At 45.2% G+C, this 26,740-nt stretch overlaps 1 protein-coding gene across 1 annotated transcript in view; it reads left to right on the top strand.

Annotated features, from left to right (window-relative positions):
* Positions 1-25,667, top strand: part of TANC2 (tetratricopeptide repeat, ankyrin repeat and coiled-coil containing 2) — a 931,529-nt gene extending 905,862 nt beyond the window's left edge. Inside the window, exons 28-29 of the mRNA XM_030221414.1 lie at positions 7,237-7,337; positions 23,422-25,667. Of these exons, the coding sequence (XP_030077274.1) occupies positions 7,237-7,337; positions 23,422-25,372 (2,052 nt within the window). The 3' untranslated portion in view covers positions 25,373-25,667. The remainder of the gene's footprint in view (positions 1-7,236; positions 7,338-23,421) is intronic.
* Positions 25,668-26,740: the final 1,073 nt, after the last annotated feature.

Here is a 26,740-nt window from a genome sequence, read left to right as displayed (position 1 = left end):
TAAAATGACGAAAAACAAGTACATATATGCATTTCAACATAAACCAAAGATTCTAAATTAAATATGCAAGTACAGTCCCTTTGCCTGATCCTTTTATTCATTGTATTCATTATAACGTGGATCTTGTTATACCGCAGATCAAACGGAGACGCTCACAATAGCCCTTGCTTTCTTTAAGCCTCATATTTAAATTCTGTAAAAAGACATGTCAGACTGTATCTGTAATAAATCATGACTATACAGTCATTCTCCGTGAAGTTCTGCATCTCAGAATATCAGAATTTCTGTGGAGAAAACAGTGCTTTAGAGCTTGTGCTTAAATTTGGCTGCTGTTTGAGGAGGCGTTCCCAAGAGTCATTTTGAGGAGGAGTCAGCATTTATGTGCATATTTTTGAAAATTCTAATGTATATGCATATTTTCATCCAAATAAATTATGCAGACCAAATAGCTGGTTTAAAGGTTACCTACACACAGTACTTTTTCTAGGACACTTTTAAAAGGGAAAGTGCACTCATACATTGGCTTTCAAAATACAACAGAATCCACATAGTGAATATTGTGTATGTAATAAAATTACCCCTTAAAAATGTAGCTATCAGGATGATATATACTGGGTGCTTTTCGTCTCGCATTTCATCCTTACTTTCATAATCTGGAAGACTCTACTTAAAGGTTTTTCCACTTCTGAAGAAAAATCAGAGTGTGGGATGCCTACCAATGACCTTTCAGAACATAGGCTGTCTTTATCTGGCAGACAGATAACAGTAGCACCTACTAGCCTTCAACAGGTAGCTGAACCCCTGGAGCACTCCTGCTTCTCACAGGAAATCAGTGAATGCTTCATGTTTACTTTTCCCTCTGCAATCATCATACACAGCACCATGTGCATGTTAAAATATACTTCCATATCATCAAGCTGATCAATCCATAGACTGGTGGGTTGTGTCCATCTACCAGCAGGTGGAGATAGAGAGCAAACTTTTGCCTCCCTATATGTGGTCATGTGCTGCCGGAAACTCCTCAGTATGTTCTCTATCTCAGCAGGTGGTGGTCACACACAGCAGCAGCTCTGGCTAGGCCTCCAAGCCTAATCCTTAGGTTTTGTTGAGGCCTGGGGTTGAGGGCTCTTTTGAGCAAGTGCAAACCTGGTGGTGCCAGGTCCCTCCTTTTCTCCCCCCTCCCGCTGGCTCCGTTAAAAAAAAAAAAAATTTTAAACGTCTTTAAAGGCGTTTAATTCGACGTTTCTTTAAACGTTCATTGCAGCTACTCACTGGGACACCAGTTCGTTACAGCTCGGAGCGGCAAGCAGGTAATTTTACCTTTTTATAGCGGGCAGGGGGTTCCCCGATTCTTCTCCTCGTGGCAATGGCGTCGGAGGGCGAGGGCGCAAAGGGTCGCTCCCCGGATCGCTGGAGCGCTTCTAGAGGGGATGCGGGGGTTTTCCAACCTGATTCGCCCTTGATGGGTGATAGTTTAGTGACCGATGAATGTCCCGGTCGTTCCTCCGGCGTGGCGGTTTTTTCCCGCCATAAACGCCCATCCCCCGCTCCTCGCCTCCGCCATCTTGGCCGGCCACGCGGCTCGGACGGCTTCTTCGGGGCCGCCCTTGAGGTTGGAGACATTGATGCCATGAACGCCCTTAATTTGGGCGACGGCACAAAAGCGGCTAAAGTTAAGCGCCGTTCTTCCCGCGCGGCTCCTTCACGGAGTTTCGCGCCGGACGCCATTTTGGATGCGCAGCATGTCTCTCCCCCGCTATTGCGAGCGCCGGTTGAGAGTGCGTCTAGGGCTGTTGCCCAGGCTGCGGAAGTGCATAGTCTGGGGGGTTTCTCCCCCGAGTTTGTTTTGCTGCTGCATCAGGCTTTCCTCATGCAAAACGCTGCCCCTGCTCCCTCTTCGGATAAAGAGGTTGAGGTTCCCAGAGGTAAACGCCCTCGGGTTGATTTCCAGGCCTTGGAGGACTTTTGTCTCCTCCGATGTAGATGAGGGCAGCGTGTCTGAGGTCTCCCAACGATCCTTTGCGGATTCCTTGGAGGAGATAGATCCCCGCTCGGATGGAGCGGATGACCCCTCTGCAGCGCGGCTTTTTAGCCCAGAGGATTTGCCCAACCTGTTGTTACAGGCCATGGACACTTTGAAGATTTCCTCTCCGGAGGACGTCTCTCCCTCAGCCCCTGTTGGCTCTGCCATTATGCTGGGGACGAAGTGCCCGCCTAGAACCTTCCACGTGCATGATGCCATGCACACCTTAATTGCGGCTCAATGGGTTGTCCCGGAAACGAGCCTTTAAGTGGCTAGGGCTATGTCCCGCCTCTATCCTTTGGCTGTGAGTGAACGTGAGGCCTATCTGTGGCCTACCGTGGATTCTTTAATCACTGCGGTGACTAAGAAAACGGCGTTGCCGGTGGAAGGTGGCACGGCCCTAAAGGACGCCCAAGACAGAAGATTGGAGGCGGCCTTAAGGTCGTCCTTTGAGGCAGCTGCTTTAAGTTTGCAGGCCTCAGTTTGCGGCTCCTATGTGGCCAGGGCGTGCCGGACTATGGTGCAGCGGGCTTCCCCCTCGGATCATTCCTTGAGGGCTGATTGGCCGGCCCTGGAATCGGGCTTAGCCTATTTGGCAGACTTGCTGTATGATGTCTGGAGAGCCTCAGCTAAAGGCATGGCTCAGACAGTCTCTACGCGGCGGTGGCTTTGGCTGAAACATTGGTCTGCTGACCACGCCTCTAAATCCCGCCTGGCTAGATTGCCTTTTAAAGGCAAGCTGCTCTTTGGGGTCGAGCTGGACAAAATCGTGACCGATCTCGGCACGTCTAAGGGCAAGAAATTACCAGAGGTCAGGGCTCGGGTTAGTACTCGTCCCGATACCTCCAGAGGACGGTTGCAGGAAGCCCATCGGTACCGCCCGGGCAAGTCGGGTTCCTCTGCCCCCTCTTCCTTCAAGAGGAATTTCTCCCCCAAGCAGCATTCCTTTCGCAGAGACCGCCGTCCCGGAGGTGCTCCCTCCGGTCCTCCCCCAGGGTCTCGTACCCAATGACGGGGCCTTGGTCCACGCCCCAGTGCAGATTGGAGGACGGCTGTCCTCGTTTCTGGGCGAGTGGACCACTATAACTTCAGACGCGTGGGTGCTGGAAGTTATCAGAGACGGCTACAAGCTAGAGTTCTGCCAACCCTTAAGAGACGGGTTTGTACTCTCTCCCTGCAAGTCTCCGGTCAAGCTGTGGTAGTGCAGCAGACCTTGGACAACCTGATCCGCCTGGGTGCGGTCGTTCCGGTGCCAAAAAATCAGATTGGCAAGGGACGTTACTCCATTTACTTTGTGGTTCCAAAGAAAGGAGGTTCTGTCCGGCCTATCCTCGACCTCAAAGGGGTCAATCGGGCCTGGAAAGTGAGGCACTTTCGCATGGAGACTCTCCGCTCTGTTATAGCGGCAGTGAAGGCAGGAGAGGTCTTGGCTTCCTTGGACATCAAGGAAGCGTACCTGCATATTCCCATCTGGCCTCCTCTCCAACGCTTTCTGCGTTTTACAGTCCTGAGACGACACTTCCAGTTCAGAGCCCTCCCTTTCGGGTTGGCTACTGCTCCGCGGACCTTTTCCAAAGTAATGGGGGTCATAGCGGCCTTCCTGCTAAAGGAAGGAGTACAAGTCCATCCTTATCTGGACGACTGGTTGATCCGAGCCCCCTCTTATGCAGAGTGCGGCAAAGCTATGGACCGGGTAGTTGCTCTTTTGAGCTCCCTGGGATGGATCATCAACTGGAAGAAGAGCCAGCTGCGCCCGACTCAGTCCCTGGTGTATCTGGGAGTTCGATTCGACACCCATGTGGGCAGAGTGTTCCTGCCAGACAATCGGATTGTCAAGCTTCAGGCTCAGGTGGACTAGTTCCTAGTAGCCTCTCCTATTCGGGCTTGGGACTACGGGCAGCTGTTGGGCTCTATGACGGCCACGATGGAAGTAGTGCCCTGGGCCAGGGCTCATATGAGACCACTACAGCTATCTCTGCTGCTGTGCTGGACTCCGATGTCGGAGGATTATGCTGTGCGCCTTCCCGTGGACCCAGCAGAGTGCAAGGCGCTGAGCTGGTGGACGCAGACAGACAAGTTGTCTGCAGGATTGCCTCTGGTGACCCCGGAGTGGATTGTCGTCACGACAGACGCCTCTTTGATGGGCTGGGGAGCCCACTGCTTGGGAAGGACAGCGCAGGGGCTCTAGTCTCCTGCAGAGGCAAGTGGTCTATCAACCTCCTGGAACTCAGAGCCATTCGGTTGGTGTTATTGGAGTTCATCCCGGTACTGGTGTTGAAGCCTGTACGGGTCCTGTCGGACAATGCCACGGCTGTGGCCTATATCAACCGCCAGGGAGGTACCAAGAGCGCCCCTCTAGCCAGGAGGCTATGAGTCTTTGCCAGTGGGCGGAAGCGAACCTGGAGCAGCTTTCAGCGGCCCACATTGCCGGAGTCATGAATGTCAAGGCGGACTTTCTCAGTCGCCATACCTTGGAGCCCGGAGAGTGGCAACTATCTGCTCAGGCGTTCTTGGACATCACGAAGCGCTGGGGCCAGCCGAGCCTAGATCTGATGGCGTCATCGGCCAATGGCCAAGTGCCGCGCTTTTTCAGCAGAGGACGGGACCCTCGATCCCTGGGAGTAGATGCTCTTCTCCAACAGTGGCCGACACAAGAGCTCCTCTATGTGTTCCCGCCCTGGCCCATGTTGGGCAGGGTGCTAGACCGGGTGGCAAAGCATCCCGGCAGGGTAATCCTGGTGGGTCCAGATTGGCCCAGACGTCCCTGGTATGCGGACTTGTTCAGGCTCTCAGTCGACGATCCTCTGCGGCTGTCAGTGGAGCAGGGCCTGTTACCTCAGGGTCCCGTGGTGATGGAGTATCCCTCTCCGTTTGGTCTTACGGCCTGGCTATTGAGCGGCAGCGTCTGAGGAAGAAGGGCTTCTCAGACAAGGTCATCGCCACTATGCTGAGAGCGAGGAAGCGCTCTACTTCTACTGCTTACGCCAGGGTTTGGCGTATCTTTGCAGCATGGTGTGAAGCAGGCTCACTTTCTCCCTTCACTGCTCCAATTTCTTCAGTGTTGGCGTTCCTGCAAGAAGGTCTGGAGAAAGGCCTGTCGCTCAGTTCCCTTAAAGTCCAGGTAGCGGCTCTGGCTTGCTTCAGGGGCCGCCTGAAGGGTGCTTCCCTGGCTTCGCAGCCAGATGTGGTGCGCTTTATCAAGGGAGTTAATCACCTGCGCCCTCCTCTGCACTCAGTGGTGCCTGCGTGGAATCTCAGCCTGGTGCTAAGAGCATTGCAGAAGCCGCCTTTGGAACCCTTGTCGAGGGCATCTCTGAAAGACCTGACGTTGAAAGCAGTCTTTTTGGTGGCTATCACTTCAGCCAGAAGGGTTTCCGAGCTCCAGGCGCTCTCATGTCGAGAGCCTTTTCTGCAGTTCACTGAGGCAGGAGTGACTATTCGCACAGTGCCTGCCTTCCTGCCCAAGATTGGTTCTCGCTTCCATGTGAATCAGCAGCTCTGTCTCCCTTCCTTTCGTAGGGAGGACTACCCAGAGGAGTACTCCGCTCTTGAATATCTGGATGTGAGACGAGTCATCATCAGATACTTGGAAGTGACCAATGATTTCCGGAAATCGGATCATCTGTTTGTCCTGTTTGCAGGTCCTCGTAAGGGTCTGCAGGATGCTAAGCCTACAGTGGCAAGATGGGTCAAGGAAGCCATTGCAGCGGCTTATGTGGCCGCGGGGAAGGTGCCGCCTATCCAGCTGAAGGCTCACTCCACGAGAGCTCAGGCGGCCTCGATGGCAGAGGCCGGATCCGTCTCCTTGGAAGAGATATGCAAGGCGGCAACGTGGGCTTCGGCTCATACATTCTCCAAGCATTACCGTTTGACTGTGGCTGCACGGGCGGAGGCCCGGTTTGGAGCTTCAGTGTTGAGGTCAGGGATTTCTATGTCCCGCCCTGGGTGAGTACTGCTTCGGTACATCCCACCAGTCTATGGATTGATCAGCTTGATGATATGGAAGGTAAAATTATGTATAATCATACCTGATAATTTTCTTTCCATTAATCATAGCTGATCAATCCATAGCCCCTCCCAGATATCTGTACTGTTTATATTCTGGTTGAATTTTAGGTTCAAGTTTAGCCTTCAGTTACTTCAGGAGGACTTCGTGTTCAAGTTCTTCTTTCACTTGGATTCTTCAAGAGTTGAGACGAGTTTGTGTTACAGTGAGCTGCTGCATTCCTCTCCCCTCCGTTTTACGGGGCTGGATTGAGACATAAATTCTGCCGGCACTCCCTCCCGCTTCGTGCGGCTGTAGGGCAGCTTTGTACCCCTCCCGCTTCGGCGGTGTTAGGGTCAGTCAGCTCCTTCCGCGGTTGCGGTTGCAGGATAAGCCAGATCCCCCCGCATCGGCGGGTGTGGTGTCCCTCCCCCGCTCCGCGGGGATGAGCTGGACGGATTCCCCTCCCCCACTTGTGTGGGGATGAGCTGGGTTAATTCCCCTCCCCCGTTTCGGCGGTGGTGAGCTGGGCAGAGTGTCCCTTCGTGGGTGTAATTCTCTAAGTGCTGAGTCCTGCGGATGGAGCTTTGATATCGACATACTGAGGAGTTTCCGGCAGCACATGACCACATATAGGGAGGCAAAAGTTTGCTCTCTATCTCCACCTGCTGGTAGATGGACACAACCCACCAGTCTATGGATTGATCAGCTATGATTAATGGAAAGAAAATTATCAGGTATGATTATACATAATTTTACCTTATTTGCCAGCATGCAGTACAGTGCTGGTCAGTAGTTATTTCCTGGAAGAATCTGCACTCTAAATTGTAGTCATTACTGATGCTTTGTTAAAGCTGTGCAGAAAAAGAGGTACAGCAGCCAAATCAGGATTAAATTATAGCGTATCTTTTCATTCCTATGTATGACATTCCAGTTTTAAGAATGTTTTGCTTATAAGATCTTATTTTCAAAGTGCTACTGCTTGGCTTCCTAAAGAAGTGATTGCTGTTATTTGAACACTAACAGAGCAATAGCTGGATAAATGCAGGAAAAGGCTAAGGTGCTGACATAAACAAAGCAACAGAAGGTCAAGCTGTTTAAGAAAGTTACCAGAACGTAATTAGATGGGGCTTCTTACCTAATTATTAAAGATGTAAAAGAAAATCTGTAGTTAAATGTATCCATTTATAAATTATTAATGTGTATATTCTTCTGGATGTCATGGCAGGATTTTGGAATGGCTGAGGAATTTGCCACCAAAGCACTGGAGTTGAAACCAAAGTCCTATGAGGCGTACTATGCACGAGCGAGGGCTAAACGCAGCAGCAGGTGAGGGGAAAAAGTGACTCTGCTGAGAGCTACATGTCTGGATTGGCAGATTTAAGAGATTTTAAATGAAGAGTAACAAGTTTCTGGGACTGGTTGTATTCACCCCAGAATTGTGGAAGAACTCAAATATGAAACTGCAGATTTGCTATTAGTAATCTGACCTATCATTAAATTTAACCACAGTACCTAAGAACCAGAGGGAGACCAGTGTTATGTTATTTTTTTTTTTAACAAGTTTCATGGCTTATCCAGGAAACTGTAGACTTGTGAGTCTGATGACTGTGCAGGCAAATTGGTAGAGGTTATTCTGGAACAATAAAAAACTGTTGGCCATATAGACAGACATGGCTTAATGGGGAAGAGGCAATATGGATTTACGAAAGGGAAGTCTTGCCTTCTCCAAGGACAAGCAGAACATTGTTTTCCACATATGGGTGACATCATCCGACAGAGCCCTGATGTGGATGCTACCCAGTGTTCTGTAGCTTTAAGAAGCCTTTGACAGTGTCCCATTGCCCATGGACGAGTGCCTACCTGCCTAGTGTGAGTGCACAAGACCAACAGTCTTCGTTTTTCCATGAAGCAGAGAGGTCATGATTCTATGAGCTCTCCTGAGCATGACTTTGTCTTCGATTTCTGAGTTCCTTCCTCACGTGTGGGTACCATTTTTTCCTCATTTTTCTTTTATTTCCCTTTCCTGGTTTTATTTTTTCTTACAGTGTTGCTGCACTTTTAAGTTTCCTTTAGTTTTGTGGCTCTGAAGCCCACTTAGGGCCTGAGCACTAGCTGGGAGTTTTTTTGTGTGGCAATATTTCCCTCACAACTGAGCTTTTTGATTTTGCCTTGATTATTTTTCTTTTATGACCCAGAAGAAGCTTAAAAAAAATGTCCCAAGAGTAACAGGTTCAAAACTTGACAAATACTAAAAGCTAATAGAGCTAGACTTGGGCAACATAAAAAAAAACTCAAAGGAATCATACAACAAGGGGTATAATATGCAATAGAAAAGCATTTAAAAAAAAACAAGCACTACACTTACAGTCACAGCACTCCTTCCAGTGAACAGTCTTGCTTGCTAATCTAACCTGCTAGCTATTGTGTTTATATGCATTACATAGGGGCAAAGTTCCATTCATTCAGATGCTTAAAAGTCTGCTGCAAGAATTACATCTCCTAAATATAGGCTCTTTTACTACTGAAAGGAGCAGCATGTGCTGCTAGAAGGCTGATTTCAAACAAAATTCAAGCATAAAAGAATAATTTTTTTAGCAATTTTTTTTTCAAAATTCAATAAGTATAAGTGAAGCATGTCATTTGATAGAGGATGGGAATACCTTTCTGAAAATGCTAAAAATCAGCTTAAAACGTTGCTTTAAAACAGTGGAAAATGCTATAAAATTCTATGCGTTCCAATGGCCATTTTTATGTGTTCCATTGATGCAATTGTGACATCACTGGTCCCAGAATGCGTTGTAAAGCTGAAAACACTGGATTCATTGTATGTTCTTTAAAAAACCATAAAAGCTCTTATAAGATCTCTTAAATAAGGAGAATAAGAAGACTGAATGCAATTTAAAAAACTAAATAATTAGTAGTGTTAAGAGAACTATAAAACAGGGGGAGGGGGAAAGTTAAAAAAAAAAATTTCAATTACTGACACCCTGACACCATAACAAATGACACACACTTAGTCATTCTTATAAAAACTTATCAATTATATCATATTAAGTTCATGCACATATTTCGTCTTATAAATATACACTCAGATGTAGTTCTTGGTTCAATCTGTTAAGAATTACAGTTCTAAATTGAAAGATAAACCTCTGTTCTATTCTCAGGAGAATGCTGTCAGATCTCCTCCTCTCCAAGGTATCTGTGGTTTGTTCAAATCTAAAAATCTGAAGTGCATGTTCTACTAGTGGTTTTTCTAAATCTTCTTTTTAGTTGTGCTGCGACGTTCTATAAGCCTCACATATAGAGCTCTTATGGTTTTCCCAATGTACATTAGGCCACAGGGGCCTAATCCTGCATAAATAGCTCTTTTGATCTTACAATTAGAGAAATGTGTCGTATGGTATGGCTTCCCTGTGGCTGGATGTATTAGTGTTTTAATTGTGGCATTAACTGAACAAAGAGAGCAGTGTCTACAAGAAAGGTGTACAACTGTGTATACATGTGTAACACGCATGCTTTAGAATGCTGAAGTCACAAGAAGATCTTTTAGGTTTCTACTTATGCTGTATGATGCTAATAATTCCTTATTAGCAAAAGAGTCAATGTTTTTAATCAGGAACAAATGTTTCATTAATATCTTCACTATATCCCTGGAAAGTGGATTAAATTCAGTAGTACGCATGACTCTATCTTCAGCCCTTTTGTTCTTCTTTTTCAGTAGATCTTTCCTATCATATGATTGAGCCCTTTCCAAACATTTCATTTCTTAGTGCAGGTCTCGCCAAACCCCATGTGCCAGATCTCCATGGCGCCTACAAAAATCAGACCTGGCACCTAGGATTTGCTCCCTTGAAGGTCTCTGTCCACAGTCCTTCTCCTGCCCAACAACGTCTCTCTCCCTCTCCCCACCTCCACGCTCCCGAATCTTGCGTCTCTCCTCCACCTTTCCTCCTCCTCCTCCCAGCTACTCTAACTAACCTGTCTCGATGGCCAGCAGCAGCAATTAAGGCACACTGCTCTGACTGGCGTTGGGACCTTCCTTTATTCAGAAACAACCAGCACAGTTACATTAATAACTGAAAATTATAAAACATTGTCATGTCCAACAAATAAACCTGTAGCAACATGAGCATTATATTAGACACTGGATAGTTTCCATGTTCCTTTTCTTATTTTATCCCCTCTCTCCAAAATCTATCGAATAATAACTTTCACACCCACATTCTCTACAGCACAATCAATAGGAAAAAAAAATCAGGGTTACACACGTGAACTCCTCATGGCAACCCCCAAGATACAAACAGAATACCAATACAACCCTCCCAAGTCCGCCACCCCACCCTACCCCACCAGCTATCCTTTCCACCCAACCCTCCTCCTTTTTGGAACCTGCATTATAAAATAGCAAGATACCACATTACAAATTCAGCAAATAACTATGGGCTTTAGGAAAAAGACCCTCCCAAATGGAGGAACAGGTTTGCTGGAAAGCTCTCCTAGGTGATCCTCTTTTTGCATCCAATCTTTCCAGTTTCAGTAAATAATACATTTCATTTCTCCATTCAGTTAAGGAGGGAGGCTGTGGTTGCCTCCAATTCCTCAAAATACATTTCCTGGCTAGAGCACAAGCTCCTTTTCGCAGTCCCAAAGTCACAAAATTAAAAAACAATTGTATATCAGCCCTCAGTGGTATATGTCTATGCAGCATCGTATACAAATAGTCCATTATATGGCACATTATATTGTGCCAAAAAAAAAGTTTATAATCTCACAAGTCAAACACATGTGGAGAAGAGTGGCCAGAAAGAAAAGACATCTTGGACACTTTGCATTTTGTGTAAGTCCAGCCCTAAATGCCCAGTTGGGAGCAACATACATCCACATTGCTGTTCCTGGAGAGACACCAGATGGGCTGAATTTTTAACCTGCTTCATTAAAACATGAAGACCATCTCCCATCACTTGTTCCCAAAGCGGCAGTTCTGCATTCTAAGCATTTGCCAAATCTTCATAGTCCCATTTCAGGCTGAGTGCATGCGCACACAAGCTGACTTGGTAAAATGATAAACTAGCTTTAGACTGTCTGGTGAAAGTCTGTGACACCATATCAGCCATGCCTTCTGTTCAGTATGTTTATCCAAAGAGCTGATGTAATGTTTAACCTACCCATAGGCATACCTGTCCCGGAGAGACAACAAACCTTCCAATTTCATTACAGCAAAGAAGTTCACGTGCCATGTTCTGTAACCGCATCCTTGACATATTGTAATCCAGCGATATGCCAGCGTTTTAAATATACCTTGGAAATATCTGAATCAAGGTCTTTATTACCCCACAAAGCCAGCAGTACAGTAGATCATGGGGAAGTCTTCATCTTTTTACATAGCTAGTGCCACACTTGCCTCATAGACCATATCAGTGGATGTTGTTCAGTAGAAATATTTAATGAGGGTTCTTAATATGTAGGTAAGATAATAAATGCACAGGTGCCATCAATTATTGTTCAAGCTGCACAGGAGTATAATATTGAGTCCCCTTTATCCAATCCACCATATGTCTCATTAAACAGGCCATATTTCCAAAGATGTTGAAGAGCCAGATCATCATGCCCCAAAGGCAAAGATAACTGCTGCAATGTAGCCTGGGGCTCTGCCAGAGGAAATTTCTTAGGGTCCTTTTGCAAAGCAGTGATAAGCCCAATGCCACGTGCAAATTTGGAGCTAATGCCGGACCAACACGGGTGCCAGAGGTAGTTCCAGCCCCAGCATATGCCATTTCCCATACTGGGGGAAATAGCGCTCGATTTGGATGGTGGTTACCCAGTGATAATCGGGCAGCGCCATCCAGTACCTGGTTACCACTGGGTTAGCAGAGGAGTCCTCACCACCACCTCAGTGGGTGCTGGTAAGTGCTCCCCCCATATAGCCCCATGGTAAGAGCAGTCTTACCACATGACCATATATTTTTGCAGCCTTTTTACCTGCTGCAGTAAAAAGGGTCTCACTGCGCAGCAAAAATGGCCACTGCCACTACCACAGGGCCCTTTTTACTGCAGCTTAGTAAAAGGGCCCCTTAATGCCTTATGAAAATTATTTAAATCCTTATTTGGCAAATACATTTGGAAATGTCTGTAGCACATATAACCATTTGGAGAATAATACCATCTTAAAGAGTGCTATACGCCCCTGCAAATTTAAGGGTAATGGAGTCCACAAAGTCAGAAGATCTTGTGACTTTTTCAGCAATACAGTGAAATTTTTCAAAATAAGCCCCTGCAACAGAGGTTGTTAAGTAGATATCCAAATATTTCAGTTTGCTATCCATTTTATTTTTTAAGAGGACACTCCTCAGTCCATACTTATAGCCACCTGGTGGCATAGCCTCTGATTTATCTAAATTTAAACAGAAGCCAGACAATTGGCCATGCTGCTGTATGAAAGACATTCAACAAAGATTCCTTGGGTTGGGTTAAAAGTAACAATAAGTCATCAGTGAATGCCATATAGCACACTTCCTTCCTCCCTCCCTCCCTCCCTCCCTCCCTCCCTCCCTATACGAAAATGTTGAACTAACTCAGCTGTATTCTGTGTGGAAAGTAGAGGTTCCAAGGAGAGAATAAATAATAATGGGAATAATTGGAATCCCTGCCTTGTCCCCCAACCTAGAGGAAAGAAATCTGAAATTCGGCCATTTACTAATACTGCTGACAAAGGGTAAGTATATATTTTTATCATATCCAAATAATAATCCTCCAAGCATATTTGAATTTCAAATTTTTATCCAAGCTATTAATCCATCCATGAAACTCCAGTAACTGTTCTCTAGTCCCCTTCCAAAGTATAAAAACATCATCTATGTATCTCTTCCAGACCAGTAATTGTTCAGAATAGCCGTTGTTGGCTAAAAATTTGCACTCAAACTCGGCCATGTACAAATTGTTGATCGAAGGGGCCATTGTTTAACCCATTGCCTTATTCTTTACCTGTTTATAAAAGATTTTGTAAAAGCAAAAATAATTCTCATTCAATACGTATTCAGCCAAAACATGAGGAATTCAGTGGGTATTATTTTTCTTGTGTTAGGTTTTAACAAAGTTTGTTGAACTACTTCTAAGGCTTCTGACTGGAATGTTTGTGTACAGGGCATCCACATCCATAGTAGCAAAAATAAATTAGTTTCCAACATTTAGTGTGTCCAAAAAATTGATCATGTACAATGTGTCTCGTATATATGAGGGTATTAATGGTACAGTTGGTCTCAAAAATTCATCTAACAGTACCACCAGTGGTAACAGTGAACCAGTGCCAGACGCAATTGGTCTCCCAGGGGGTGTGGTAAGGAATTTATGTACCTTTGGCAACACATAAAATACTGGTATTTGGGGACGATCTGCCTTCGAAATCGAATTCTTCCAAACTCCCTTCTAAAGCTATCTTCAGTACTGAATCTATTTTATTTTTCAGCTCTACAGTAGGATCTCTACTCAATTTTTTGTAAAATGTCCTGTCTATAAGTTGTCTATTAACCTCTCTCACATAATCTTCTATACTCATGACAACTATTCCACCTCCCTTATCTGCTGGTTTTATGATAATGCTAGTATCATTCTTCAAGGAATTCACGGCTAGTTTTTCTTCTTTATTAGGTTATAATACACACTCATCACTCTTGCCTAATTTTTCAATATCCTTCAATGCCATACTTTCAGATGCCCACTATGAGCGGGTGGGGATTACCTGGGTGATTCCACTCGCTGTCCTGTTTCATAATAGAAAGATCAGAATAATTAGAGAGAGGTTTTGAAAAATAATCTATAATCTTTAATTTCCGGGTGAAATAGCTCAATTCTAGTGTTGAATGCATTGTAGTGTGGAGTAGAACTGAAAGAAAGTCATTCAGTACCAAGCGTTAATTTTCATTGAGTTATTTCCTAGATAAATTGTATATTGTATTTATTGTTCTTCTTGTGCTAATGGGACATAATGATTGTAGTAGCTGTCTGTTATTCGGCTCTGAAACTTCCTGTTTTGAAATGTCCTGTCCTATACCATCTTTCCCCTCTCCCTCTCCCATGGGATGTGTACTAGTCTTCTGTTTGGCTGGGAGTGGTGTTTCTTCTGATGTTGAATGCCTCTTCCAGATCTTTCCTAACTGAAAAATCTGTTTGTTTGTTTATATTATGTGTGGGTGGAGTTTGATAATAGGAAAGCGGATGGGTCAAAAACATTACCTGAATCATTGACTTCATTTACTGGGGTTTTCACAGTTAGGGGCAATGTGGGGTTCTCTTGTTTCAATTTGAAGATTTTTGTCATTGTTAATCTCATTTACATTTATCATGTTTCTCATAATGTTTCACATTCCTATTATTCCACCTCTTATGCCGTGGATAAACACATTCATTCCTATAATCTAGTTCATCTGTTTTAAATGTATTAACTCCTTTCTGAATGAATCCAACTGCTTATTATAATCTTCAAACAAGATATCAAAACACACATCATGTTCCTTTAAAAAGCATAACTCCCTATCTAGTTTTTCTTTCACTCTTTCTACTTTTATTATGAGGTTTGTATCAGCAGGATCATTATATTCAGTAAAAACTTGATTCAGTATGGCTTCCCATTTACTCATAAACTCCTCATCTGTATATAATATAGGTTCCTTTGTGACTTTCAGACCTCTAGGAATTCTCTTGAACGTACATCATTCTTTTACTGAGTTTTACCATCTCTTCTGAATGGTCCAGATAGTCCCCTTTCACTTTCTGGGACTGTGACATCACAGTTGCGTCATTGGAACACAAAAATGGCTGCTGGAACACACAGAATTTTTAGCAGTTTCCACCGTTTTAAAGCAACGTTTTTATCCGATTTTACTGATTTCAGGAGGGCGTTCCCTCCTCTATCAAATGACATGCTTCATTTATACTTTTTGAGTTTTGAAAAAAAATCACTAAAAATCAATTCTTTTATGATTGTATTTTGTCTTAAAACAGCCTTCTAGAAGCACTTGCTGTGCCTTTCAGTAGTAAGAGCCTATATTTAGCAGATGGAACTCTTGCTGCAGATTTTTTAAACATTTGAAGGGCCTTTCTACAAAGGCATGCCAAAACGTGGCCTACGGTATTGTGGGTGCATGTGTTGAAGGTGCGCTGGACCATTTCTCCACCGTGTCTGGAAATAAGGGGGGGTTGGGGGGAATGGACGTGTGGCAAAATTAAAACCAGTGTGCATCTTGACAGCGGTAAGGGCTCACGAGTTACCCATGCAGTAACCGTCTGGTGCGTGCCAACTGCCAGTTACTGCTGGGAACGCCCCCCAGGTAGAAAATAGAAAATTACTTTCTACCACGGGTTTTCAGCATGCGCCTAACTTGGAATTACTGTGCCAGGTGCACGCGCTAGCCGGTCGGTAATGCCGATTTGAAGCGTGCTGCATGCACTTAGGCCCTTAGGCACCTTTGTAAAAGGGCCCCTGAATGAATAGAACTTTGACCCCTATGTAATGCATATAAACACTGCCGCTAGCAGTTAGTTTAGCCAGCAAGACTGTTCACTGAAAGGAGTGCTATAGCTGTAAATAAAGTGCTTGTATTGTATGCTTTCCTATTGGATATTATCTCCCTTGTTTTATATTCCTTTGAATTTGTTATGCTGCCCAAGTGTAAATGGGTCATTTCTAGCATGGATCCACCCCCAATTGGTGTTTGGGATGCCTGGGCCCTGATCATTGATGCCTCTGACTGTTCTCTCTGTTTGAAAATGCGGAAAAGGAGACAGAAGGTGAGACAGACGCAACAGGAGAAGCTTTTTGGGCCCTCCAGATCTGGTCCATTAATGTCAGTATCAGACAGTATCGGAAGCATCAGTCTCCATATCCGCTGGCGCTGTATCAGACACTGAGAGCACACCAGCATCAAGGAGGTCTTTACCTGCCTTGATATCGGGGGCTAGTAGTAGGCCCCAGGACCGGTCTGCATTGGACCGAACACTGAAGATACATATGAATTTGATACTATCCTCATTGGCACTGAGGGACCGCAATGCCATGCATTGGGCAAAGGCCAAGAATCATTAGCATTGGGCCTCCTTCATGTCATGGTACCAGGAGCTCCAGGGCATCATCATCGCCAGCACCTGAGAAGCAGCAGCGCCAGGAGGAGAACTCCCCCTCTCTGATTGCGGTGCTGACATGCCAGTCTTCCCCCGGCCCAGACCACGCTTCTGATTTGGCACCAGCAGATTCTCATGCTGCCTCCACATCGGCACTGTCCAAGCCTTTATCGATGCCTGTCCTCGAGGAGCGGATCTGAGCCATGCTCTAGGAGGAGCTGGAGTGCCTCCTTGCAGGGTGTGGTGCAGAGGCATTGAGGGTGCTTGTTTCAAACATGGAACTGTTCTAGCCCATCCTAGAGGCTCATGCCCTGCCTGTCGGATGGTCAATGCTGGTGCCTTGCTGGGCGTCAGTGTCTGCACCAACCAATGCAGTGATCTATCTATATCAGGGGAGGAGGCTGCCCTGGAGTGTCAGGGACAATCTGCACCTCAGCGTTCATTTTCAGGTCCTGGACCTGCTTCCAGTAGACCGAGGCAGATGCAGACTCAGATGTCCTATGATGACTATTTTGCAGAGTCACTCTGAGCGCTCCTGGGCTTCTGAGAGGAGGAGGAGAGGTCCTTAGGCATACCCTCAGATCCCATCCTCTCCACAGGACAGAAGAGAGTACCCTCCAGAGGAGCTCTCCTATTTTATCTTGTCTTTCTCAGGGAAATGATGGGTACCATTCTATTTCAGTTGGATGTAGAGGACAAGACCAGGTCTGAGTTGTAACTGGCCTGGACTATGATTCTCTTCCATGGGAAGCTGTGACAGTGCCTGTTCACAATGTCCTGCGAGGTGCTCAGATGAGAAACTAGGAGACACCTCTCTCTGTGCAAATAGTAACTAGGAAGGGAAGGTGGACTCCACATATAGGGTCCAGAAGGCTCCCAGTTTTGAGAAAGCTCAGTTGCCCCACCATTCCATGGTAGTTAAATCCACTATCAAAAGGGCCTAGATTTCCCAGACTCATGCTTCAACTCCCACATTAGAGAGGCTTGGACTCTAGATAACTTTGGGGGGAAGATTTTTCAGGCTTCACAGCTTATTTCCTGCATCCAGACCTACCAGCTCTACACGAGCCTATACTTGGTCCTTGATGTCCAGGGTGTTCACCTTTGTGGACATTCTTCCACTGGAGCAGGCCATAGAGCTTCACCAGTTAGCCAGTAAGCAGAAGGAGGGCATAAAATACCTAGCTAGGGGCGCTTTTGATTCCTTTGATGTGGCATCCAAGCTCTCCGCCTTGGGTGTAGGAATGCACAGACTGTCATGGAGACAATCTTTTTGGGGACAAGGTGGAAGAGGTCATGAACTTCATCAAGAAACATGCTGTACCATCAAGCCCCTGTCTCGGCTTCCTCTTTCTATGTCCTCTACATTGCAGAGGTTTTCTGGAAGATATAGAAAAGGTTCCTACTACACTCAAAGGCATAGGTTTACCCTTCCTCCTTTTCCTCAGCAACAGGCCCAGGGCTCCCCTCCTTGGCTGCATCAAGCCCAGAACCTCAGCAGGCTCCCCAGTCGAAGCCAGGGATGGGCTTTTGACTGGCTCCTATAGCCACAATAAAAATATTGGTCTTGTATCCTCAGGCCAATGGGTCCTAAAAAGAATCTGGGCCGGTTACACTCTCAGTTGGCAACATAAACCTCCAAATTGCCCTTCAAGGGCGACATTCCTCAGCTCTCAGCACAGGAAGGTGCTCACAGAGGAACTCTCCCCCTCTCAAGGTCCACGCGGTCGAGCCCGTTCCACCAGGGTAAGAAGGGGAAGGGATTCTATTCCAAGTACTTCCATGTACCCAGGAAAACAGGGGGATTTTGTGCCATCCTAGACCTAAGGGCCCTGAACAGAATTTTGGTCAAAGAAAAGTTTAGGATGGTTTCCCTGGGCACCCTTCTTCCCATGATTCAGAAAAATGATTGGCTATGCTCTCTGGACTTAAAGGATGCTTACACCCATGTCCAGATACATCCATGTCACAGGAGGTATCTCAGATTTTGAGTAGGAACTTATGGTATTGTGTCCTGCCGTTTTACTTTTACCATTACCCTTTTTACAAAGTGTCTTGCCATAGTCAGTGTCACAATGCAGACTGGGGATGCATGTGTATCCCTACCTGGACAGTTGGTTGGTCAAGAGCACCTCAAAGGAAGGTACTCAAAAGCCAATGCAGAGAACTATTCAGGTGTTGGAGCTCCTAGGGTTCATTATGAACTATCCCAAGTCAGTGCAACAATTGGAGCACACAGAAGCCTTCTAGACACAGTTCAAGCTCCAGCCTATCTGCGTCCAGCACGGGCAGATACCTTCGTAGCCATTGCCACTAAGGTTCAGAGCAACCAGCAGGTCACAGCTCAGCAGATGTTGAAATTGTTGTGCCATATGGCCTCCACTGTACATGTCACTCCCATAAGCTTACCTCCATTTAAGGAACACCCAACAGACCCTTGCTTCCCAGTGGCATCAAGCCACAGGAAACCTTGCAGATGTTATCTCCATTTCCCTGGAATTGGCCCAGTTGCTTCTCTGGTGGATGATTTGGCTCAATTTGACCCTGGGACTCCCATTCCAAATTCACCACCTCAACGGGAACCACAGATTCATCCACTCTAGGGTGGGGAGCCCATGTAGATGGGCATCACATCAAAGACAGATCCACTCAGGAAACCAAACCACATCAACTTCCTAGAGCTCCAGGCAGTATGGAAACGCTGTAAGGGCTTTCAGAGATCAGCTACTGAACCAAATTATTCTAATTCAAACAAACAACCAGGTTGCCATGTATTATGTCAACAGGCTGGGGGAGTACAAGATCAGGAAGTGGTCACGATGTGGCAGTGGGCCACCAGTCACAGCATGGTGCTCTGAGCCACATTCTTGGTAAGGAAACAAAACAGCCTGGCAGACAGACTGAGCAGGGTGATACAACCACACAAGTGGCCTCTCAATATAAGCGTTGCCTGCAAGATCTTCCAAGAGTGGGACACTCCCTCACTGGATCTTTTTGCCACTCATCTCAGCAACAAGGTCCCTCAGTTCTTCTCCATACACAGATCACACAACAGTCTAGCGGCAGATGCCTTCCTTCTTGATTGGGGGGTGGGTCTCCTATAAGTGTATCTCTGATCCTTCTAATAGGGAAGATTCTGCTGAAACTCAAGCAGGACCAGGGAACCATGATCCTCATTGCACCTTACTGGCCAAAATAGATCTGGTTCCCTCTTCTGGAATTGTCCTCCAAAGAGCTGTGGAGACTGGACTGTTTTCCGACTCTCATCACACAGAGCGAGGGATCACTCCTGCATCCCAGTCTCCACACTGTGGCTCTCACAGTCTGGATGTTGAGAGTGTACACTTTGTATCCCAGCAACTGCCTGAGGGTGTCTCCAGAGTCCTCTGGAGGAGGTTTGCTGTTGGGTGTGAGAGCAAGGCCCTAGACCCTCTCACTTGCCCAGCACAAAACCTGCTTAAATACCTCCTGCACCTTTCTGATTTGAATGCCAACTCTGTAAGAGTTCACCTCACTGTAATCTGTGCTTATCACTGTGTGGGAGATAAGCATAGCTCTGTATAATCTCTAGTTCTTTTTATGAGAGGTTTCCTGTTGACAAAGCTCCCCCATCAAACCACTTACTGTGTCATAGGACTTCAACGTCATCTTCATCCTGCTGATGAAAGCTGCTTTTGAGCCGCTAGACTCCTGTCATCTGAAGTACCTGACCTGGAAGGTCTTATTTTTGGTGGTGGTCACGTCAGTGAGCTTTAGGCCCTGGTTTACAGATCCATCTTACACAAGGTTTCATCATAACAGAGTAGTTCTCCGCACACACCCGAAGTTCCTTCCTATGATATTGTCGGAGTTCCATCTTAATCAGTCAGCCGTCCTGCTAGCATTTTTCCCAAAACGTCATACCCATCCTGTCAAAAGTGCACTGTACACCATAGACTGCAATGGAGTGGACTATAGCCCATAGACAGTCCACCCAGCTTTTTGTTTCTTTTGATCCAAACAGGACAGCCGTTGGAAAACTGATACTGTCCAGTTGGCTAGCAGACTGCATCTCCTTCACTTACAGGCAGGGCTGACTCTGGAGAGTCATGTCACAGCTCACAATATTAGAGTCATGGCTGCATCAGTAGCCCACTTAAGATCAGCCTCCATTGAGGAGATTTGCAAAGCCGTGACGTGATCATCAGTCCACACATTCACATCTCATTACTGCCTAGAGCAGCATACCGAATGCGACAGCCAGTTTGGTCAGACAGTCCTATAGAATTTGTTTGGTGTCTAGAATCCAACTCCAGCCTCCTAGGCCCATTTTTCTTCTGTTTCAGGCTGCACCCTCACAAGAGGACTGTATATAGTTTCAGGTTAATTGGTTCTGTTTGGTCCTGCCATTGCAAGTCCCTGTTGTCCTTGCATTGTTGTTTTTGGTAAGCCTAGTAACTAGGGATCACTATATGTGAGAAACAATGTCCTGCTTGTCCTCTGAGAAAGTGATGTTACTTACCTGTAGCAGGTGTTCCCTGAGGACAGCAGGACACATTTTCTCATCCCCTCCCACCTCCCCTAGGATTTGTATCCTTTTGCTTTGATGATATACTTCTGGTCCTGCGCATTCACGCTGGGTGGAAAAGCACTCGTGCATATGTGATGGGATACTGTCAAAGGTTTGTTAAACTTATAGAACGCTGGGTAGCGTGCTCCGTTGAATGATGTCACTCGTGAGAATACGTGTCATGCTGTCCTTGGAGAACACTTGCTACAGATAACTTCGCTTTACAAATCTATGAGATTTTTTTGAAGTTGTTAATAAACATATGGCTAAGGGTGAATTGGCCAGTGTAGATTATCTGGATTTTCGAAAGGCATTTGACAAAGTCCCTCGTGAAAGATGCCTCAGGAAATTTTAAAAATCCTAGGACAGGAGGTAGTGTCCTGTTGTAGATTTGCAACAAGTTAAAAGATATTTAAATAGGAATAAATGGTCAGTTTTCGTCAGTGAAGAAAGGTAAAAAAAAATGGAGTGCCCTGGAACTTTGTAAACATATTCAATAGAAATCAAACAAAAGAAAACACGGAAAAGAAAATAAGATGATACCTTTTTTACTGGACATAACTTAATACATTTCTTGATTAGCTTTCAAAGGTTGTCCTTCTTCGTCAGATCAGAAATAAGCAAATGTGGTAGATGACAGTATATATAAGTAAAACATCCAAGCGTTTCATTGACAGTCTAACAGGGTGGGGGGATGAGTAGGAGGTATGCATGGGAACATCAAAGCATTTCAGAGATAGTCTAACAGGATGGGGGTGGATAGGTGAGAGGAGGATGATAAACAGAACAATACAACTTTATGGTTTATAATGGGCTAGAAAACCCAGATCTTTATTAAGGATGTGTGCCCTTCTCTTCTTTTTCAGTCTGTGTTGAGAGTTTACTTCTGATTAGCTTGTGTTTCAAGTTGGGTGGCTGTCGGAAGGCCAGCATTGGTGGGGCTGGGAATATCTCTTTAGCTAATAAGAAGTAAACTCCCAACAAAGACTGAAAAAGAAGAGAAGGGCACACATCCTTGCAATGAGGAAAGGAGTGGCCTAGTGGTTAGGGTGGTGGACTTTGGTCCTGGGGAACTGAGTTCGATTCCCACTTCAGGCACAGGCAGCTCCTTGTGACTCTGGGTAAGTCACTTAACCCTCCATTGCCCCATGTAAGCCGCATTGAGCCTGCCATGAGTGGGAAAGCGCGGGGTACAAATGTAACAAAATAAAATAAATATATCCAGCTGCAAGCTATGCCAAAACATTTCACAGGACCCCACAGTCATTCACAAAGGAAAAATATTCAACATAAAGGAATATTTCACATGCTCATCTTCCAATGTGGTATATATCATTCAGTGTAAAAAATGTAACGAAGGATGCTATATTGGAGAAACAGGCCAGATGCTAAAGACAAGATTTAATTTACATAGACATCACATGAACAATACTGGTGCCAGCCGGGTTCCCACCCCTGTGGATCTGCACTTTACAAAACCAGATCACTGTACCAGTGACTTCATAGTAAGAATCCTTAAAGGTAACTTTAAAACAATACAGGAACGTAAGACCTTTGAAGTCAGAATGATTGAATATTTTGACACCCAACAGACAGGACTTAACAAAGATCTGGGTTTTCTAGCCCATTATAAACCATAAAGTTGTATTGTTCTGTTTATCACCCTCCTCTCACCTATCCACCCCCATCCGACTATCTCTGAAATGCTTTGATGTTCCCATTCATACCTCCTACCCATCCCCACCCTGTTAGACTGTCAATGAAATGCTTGGATGTTTTACCTATATATACTGTCAACTACCACATGCTTATTTCCGATCTGACGAAGAAGGGCAACCTTCAAAAGCTAATCAAGAAATGTATTAAGTTATGTCCAATAACTTTTCCATGTTTTATTTTGTTTGATTTCTATTGATTGCCTTTAAAAGTGGACTAACACGGCTACCACACCACTCTACTAAACATATTCATAAATGATCTAAAAAAGGAGCAACATGTAAAATGATCAAATTTTCAGATAACACAAAATTATTCAAAGCTCTTAAAGCATGAGTGGTTTGTAAAGAATTGAAGGAGGACCTTGCAAAACTGAGGGAACTAGTCAAATTGTATGATAGGAGAATAATCCTAACTATAGGTAGACAATGCTGGATTCCTATTTTGAAAGTTTCTACCCAGGAAAAGGGTCTTGGAATCATTGTAGACTGCAGATTGAAATCCTCTGCTCAGTGTGTGATAACAGTTAAAAAAGCAAATTGAACGTTGGAATTATTTGGAAAAGAATAGAGAATAAATCAGAATATTATAAATTGTCTTCATAGATACATGACGTTATCACACTCTTAAATCACCCCATCTCAAAAGATACAGAGAAAGATGACAAATTAACGGCCTGCTTGCTAGAAGATGTGGTTAATGTATCTAGCATAACTGGGTTTAAAAGGAGTTTAAACCAGCACCTGGAGCAATGATCATAAGCCAGACAGACATGGGAAAGCTACCACTTATCCCTAGGAGTGAGCAACAAACAATGGATCTGCCCTTTGGGATTCTGATAGATAATTATGACCTGGACTGTGCTTTGTCAAAGATAGAATGCTGGGCTCAGTGAACCAGCATGACACATCTTACTTTCGTATATAAATAAACCAGTCAGATGTCTTCATCACTTTGTGCATAAAATCCTCTGTCTTTAAAATTTTAATCTGTAACAACTTCAGATCCTGGTTTTTTTTTTCTCTCAAACAGGCAGTTTTCAGCAGCTTTAGAGGACCTGAATGAAGCTATCAAGCTGTGTCCAAATAACCGTGAGATCCAGCGGCTGCTCCTGAGAGTAGAAGAAGAATGTAGGCAAGTGCAGCAACAGCTGCAGCAGCAGGAGGAAGAGCTCCAAGATGAACCAGAGCCAGAAACCCAGAATGAAGACCTGGACTCTGTGCAAGATATCTATGAAGAGGAATATCTTGAGCAAGACCTTGAGAATCTTTCCATTGGCTTACAGACTGATTCAAGATCAAGCCAAGGTCTTGCTGTTATCCAGAGCCCACCCCCTTCTCCAGCTCATCGGGACTCAGCTTACATGTCAGGCTCACCACTTGGATCACATCAGGTTTTTGACTTTAGATCAAATAGTTCGGTGGGTTCTCCTACAAGGCAAGGATACCAGTCCACCTCTCCTTCTCTTTCTCCCACACACCAGAACTCACATTATAGGCCTAGTCCACCACATACGTCTCCTGCGCACCAGGGTTCTTCGTATCGCTTTAGTCCACCTCCCATGGGTGGACAAAGCATGGACTATCAAAGTCCACCACCATCACCTCTACGCAGAGGAGCTCAGTACCGAGCCAGTCCTCCTGCCGAAAGCACGAATGTCTATAGACAGCAGTCAGGATCCCCAGTGCGTTACCAGCAAGAACCTAGCATTGGACAACTCCCTAGTAGACCCAAATCTCCATTATCCAAAATGACACAACGATCCTTCCAGATGTCCCAGCTTCCTACTGCTATCCCACAGCAAGGGCACAGGCTTCAGCCAGCCAAGGCACAGATCGTAAGAAGCAACCAGCCAAGCTCAGCAGTGCACTCAAGTGCTGTGGTTCCAAGTGGTGCTTATGGCCAGGTTGCTCATCCGATGAGCAGCAAGTACCAATCTTCAGTGGGGGAGATGGGAGTTAGTCAGAGTAGGTTGATCTATCAAGCTTCATTGGGTGGATTGGTAGCAGATGGTAGACCAGTACAGCATGTTCAGGCCAGTCTGAGTGCAGGAGCCATTTGCCAGCATGGAGGACTGACTAAAGAAGATATTCCACAGAGGCCTTCTTCTGCATACAGAGGCGGGATGCGATACAGTCAGACTCCTCAGATTGGACGCAGTCAGTCTGCTTCATATTACCCAGTCTGTCATTCTAAGCTAGAAATGGAACGTTCTTCCCTTACAGCTAGCCAGCTTGGTTCTCCAGATGTATCTCACTTAATTAGAAGGCCTATTACAATAAACCCTAATGAAATAAAGCCCCATCCACCTACTCCAAGACCTCTGCTTCACTCTCAAAGTGTTGGCTTGCGATTCTCCCCTTCTAGCAATAGTATCACATCCACCTCTAATTTGTCTGCCACTTTCCGCCCTTCTACTTCCATCCAGCAAATGGAAATTCCACTCAAGCCAGCATATGACAGATTATGTGATGAGCTTTCTCCAGTATCTCCCACTCAAGGTGGTTATCCAAGTGAGCCAGCCCGTTCCCGGACCACACCCTTCATGGGCATCATTGATAAAACAGCACGGACTCAACAGTACCCCCATCTCCACCCGCAGAGCCGAACCTGGGCTGTGTCATCGGTGGATACAGTTATTAGTCCTACATCTCCTGGAAATCTTCCTCAGCCTGAATCCTTTAGCCCACCTTCTTCGATCAGCAACATTGCCTTTTATAACAAAACCAACAACGCACAGAACGGTCATCTACTAGATGAGGACTATTATGGACCTCATGGAATGCTAGCAAATGGGGCCCGTGGTGATATTTTAGAGAGAGTTACCCAGGCTTCCTCATATCCAGATGTCAAAGTGGCTAGAACACTGCCTGTTGCACAGGCATACCAGGACAACCTTTACCGCCAGCTCTCCAGGGACTCCCGACAAGGGCAGACATCACCAATCAAACCAAAGAGACCTTTTGTGGAATCTAATGTGTAAAAGACCTTTGTTGGAGTAAGACCTTTATATTTTTCATCCCTTCTTCCTCCAAGGTATTATCTGGATGTAATCATGGCTCCAGTCCTCCACTGATTTCTCTGGCATTCAGAGACAGCAATTTCACATTCTGAACCCCTCAACATGCAAACAGCTGTACAGTAACACTGCAGTGTCTCAGCTCCCAGCCTACAGTCCTGCACAGTTTTGGCTTGCTGCTACTTGTAATCTTTTGTTTCTGGTGTTGCCTACATTAGAGTATCTTACAGAAATGATGGTTCTTTTCTTTTTGTTTTGTTTTTTTAAGAAGGTATAGTGCTAGGATTTTAATTTTCAGGACTTCTGAGGGAGGGAGGGAGGGTGTTTGTTTGTTTTTAATTTATTTGGAATTCTTTAAAGTTGGATCAGCAGTACAAATATACATATAGCACAGCCAAGAATTATAATGTTAACAAAACCTCTCTGTATATCTTGAACATTTAACCATTTTAGAGTGCTCTGACACTGGTGATGATTTTTCCCGGAGACTCTCCCTAAAGCTGCTGGTGTGGGCACACACACTGAGAGACTGAAATAGCACCTGTTGGTCCCTCTGTAAACTGTCACCCGCCACCCTGGATGCTGCTGATCATGTTCAGTGAAGCTGGCGTCTTGGCGTCTAACTCGCTCTTCCCACTCACACACACTGAAAAACTTTTAAGTCTTCTTTTCCACAGTATTTTGAGCCATTACAGTTTTTATTTTAAGCTTAATTAGGCACACCTCCATTATATTAACCGGCCCGGGTATACTTGAATTGCAGCTGAGTAAGCAAGTTTAATCCTCCGGTATTTTCAGTCGTCATAGCCTCATAAGGCCTCCAGTGAGGTCAGGAGGTAGTGCATTAATTCCCCATATTGTACAGCCAAAAAGAGGCCAAGACTTGGTGCATGGACTTAGTTGAGAAACAAGAGATGAAATGGCTCAACCTACTATGCAGTGGAAGCCTTAAAATGTTTCATATCACAGTTTTTAAAAGTAGCTATGCAGAAAATGACAGTTTTATTTCATGCTAATAATGCTGTTTTTATTCCACTTTTATAAATTGTGTTTGTGTGAGATATACAAGCCAGGAAAAGCAAAACTGAGTATTATTCAAGATACCCAGGTATTGATCTGTTTGCACAGCATGTCTCCAACAGTGTCAGAGTTAGTCCAGTTAGGGATTAGAATCAAATTCTTGTTTGCATGGTGTTTTTGGGGTTTTTTTTAAACATAACTGCTGTTGGAGCTTTCTCCTCAGCTAGCAAGTTGCACATGCACAGTACAGGGTGCTAGCTCACTGCAAGCCAGGATCTGGTATTCAAAACACCTTCACCAGCATTTTCAAGA

Source organism: Microcaecilia unicolor, chromosome 12, assembly GCF_901765095.1.
Source record: "Microcaecilia unicolor chromosome 12, aMicUni1.1, whole genome shotgun sequence".
NCBI classification, from domain to species: Eukaryota; Metazoa; Chordata; class Amphibia; order Gymnophiona; family Siphonopidae; genus Microcaecilia; species Microcaecilia unicolor.
Note: the sequence above shows the minus strand (reverse complement) of the source record. Positions and strands in the feature narration are given on the sequence as shown.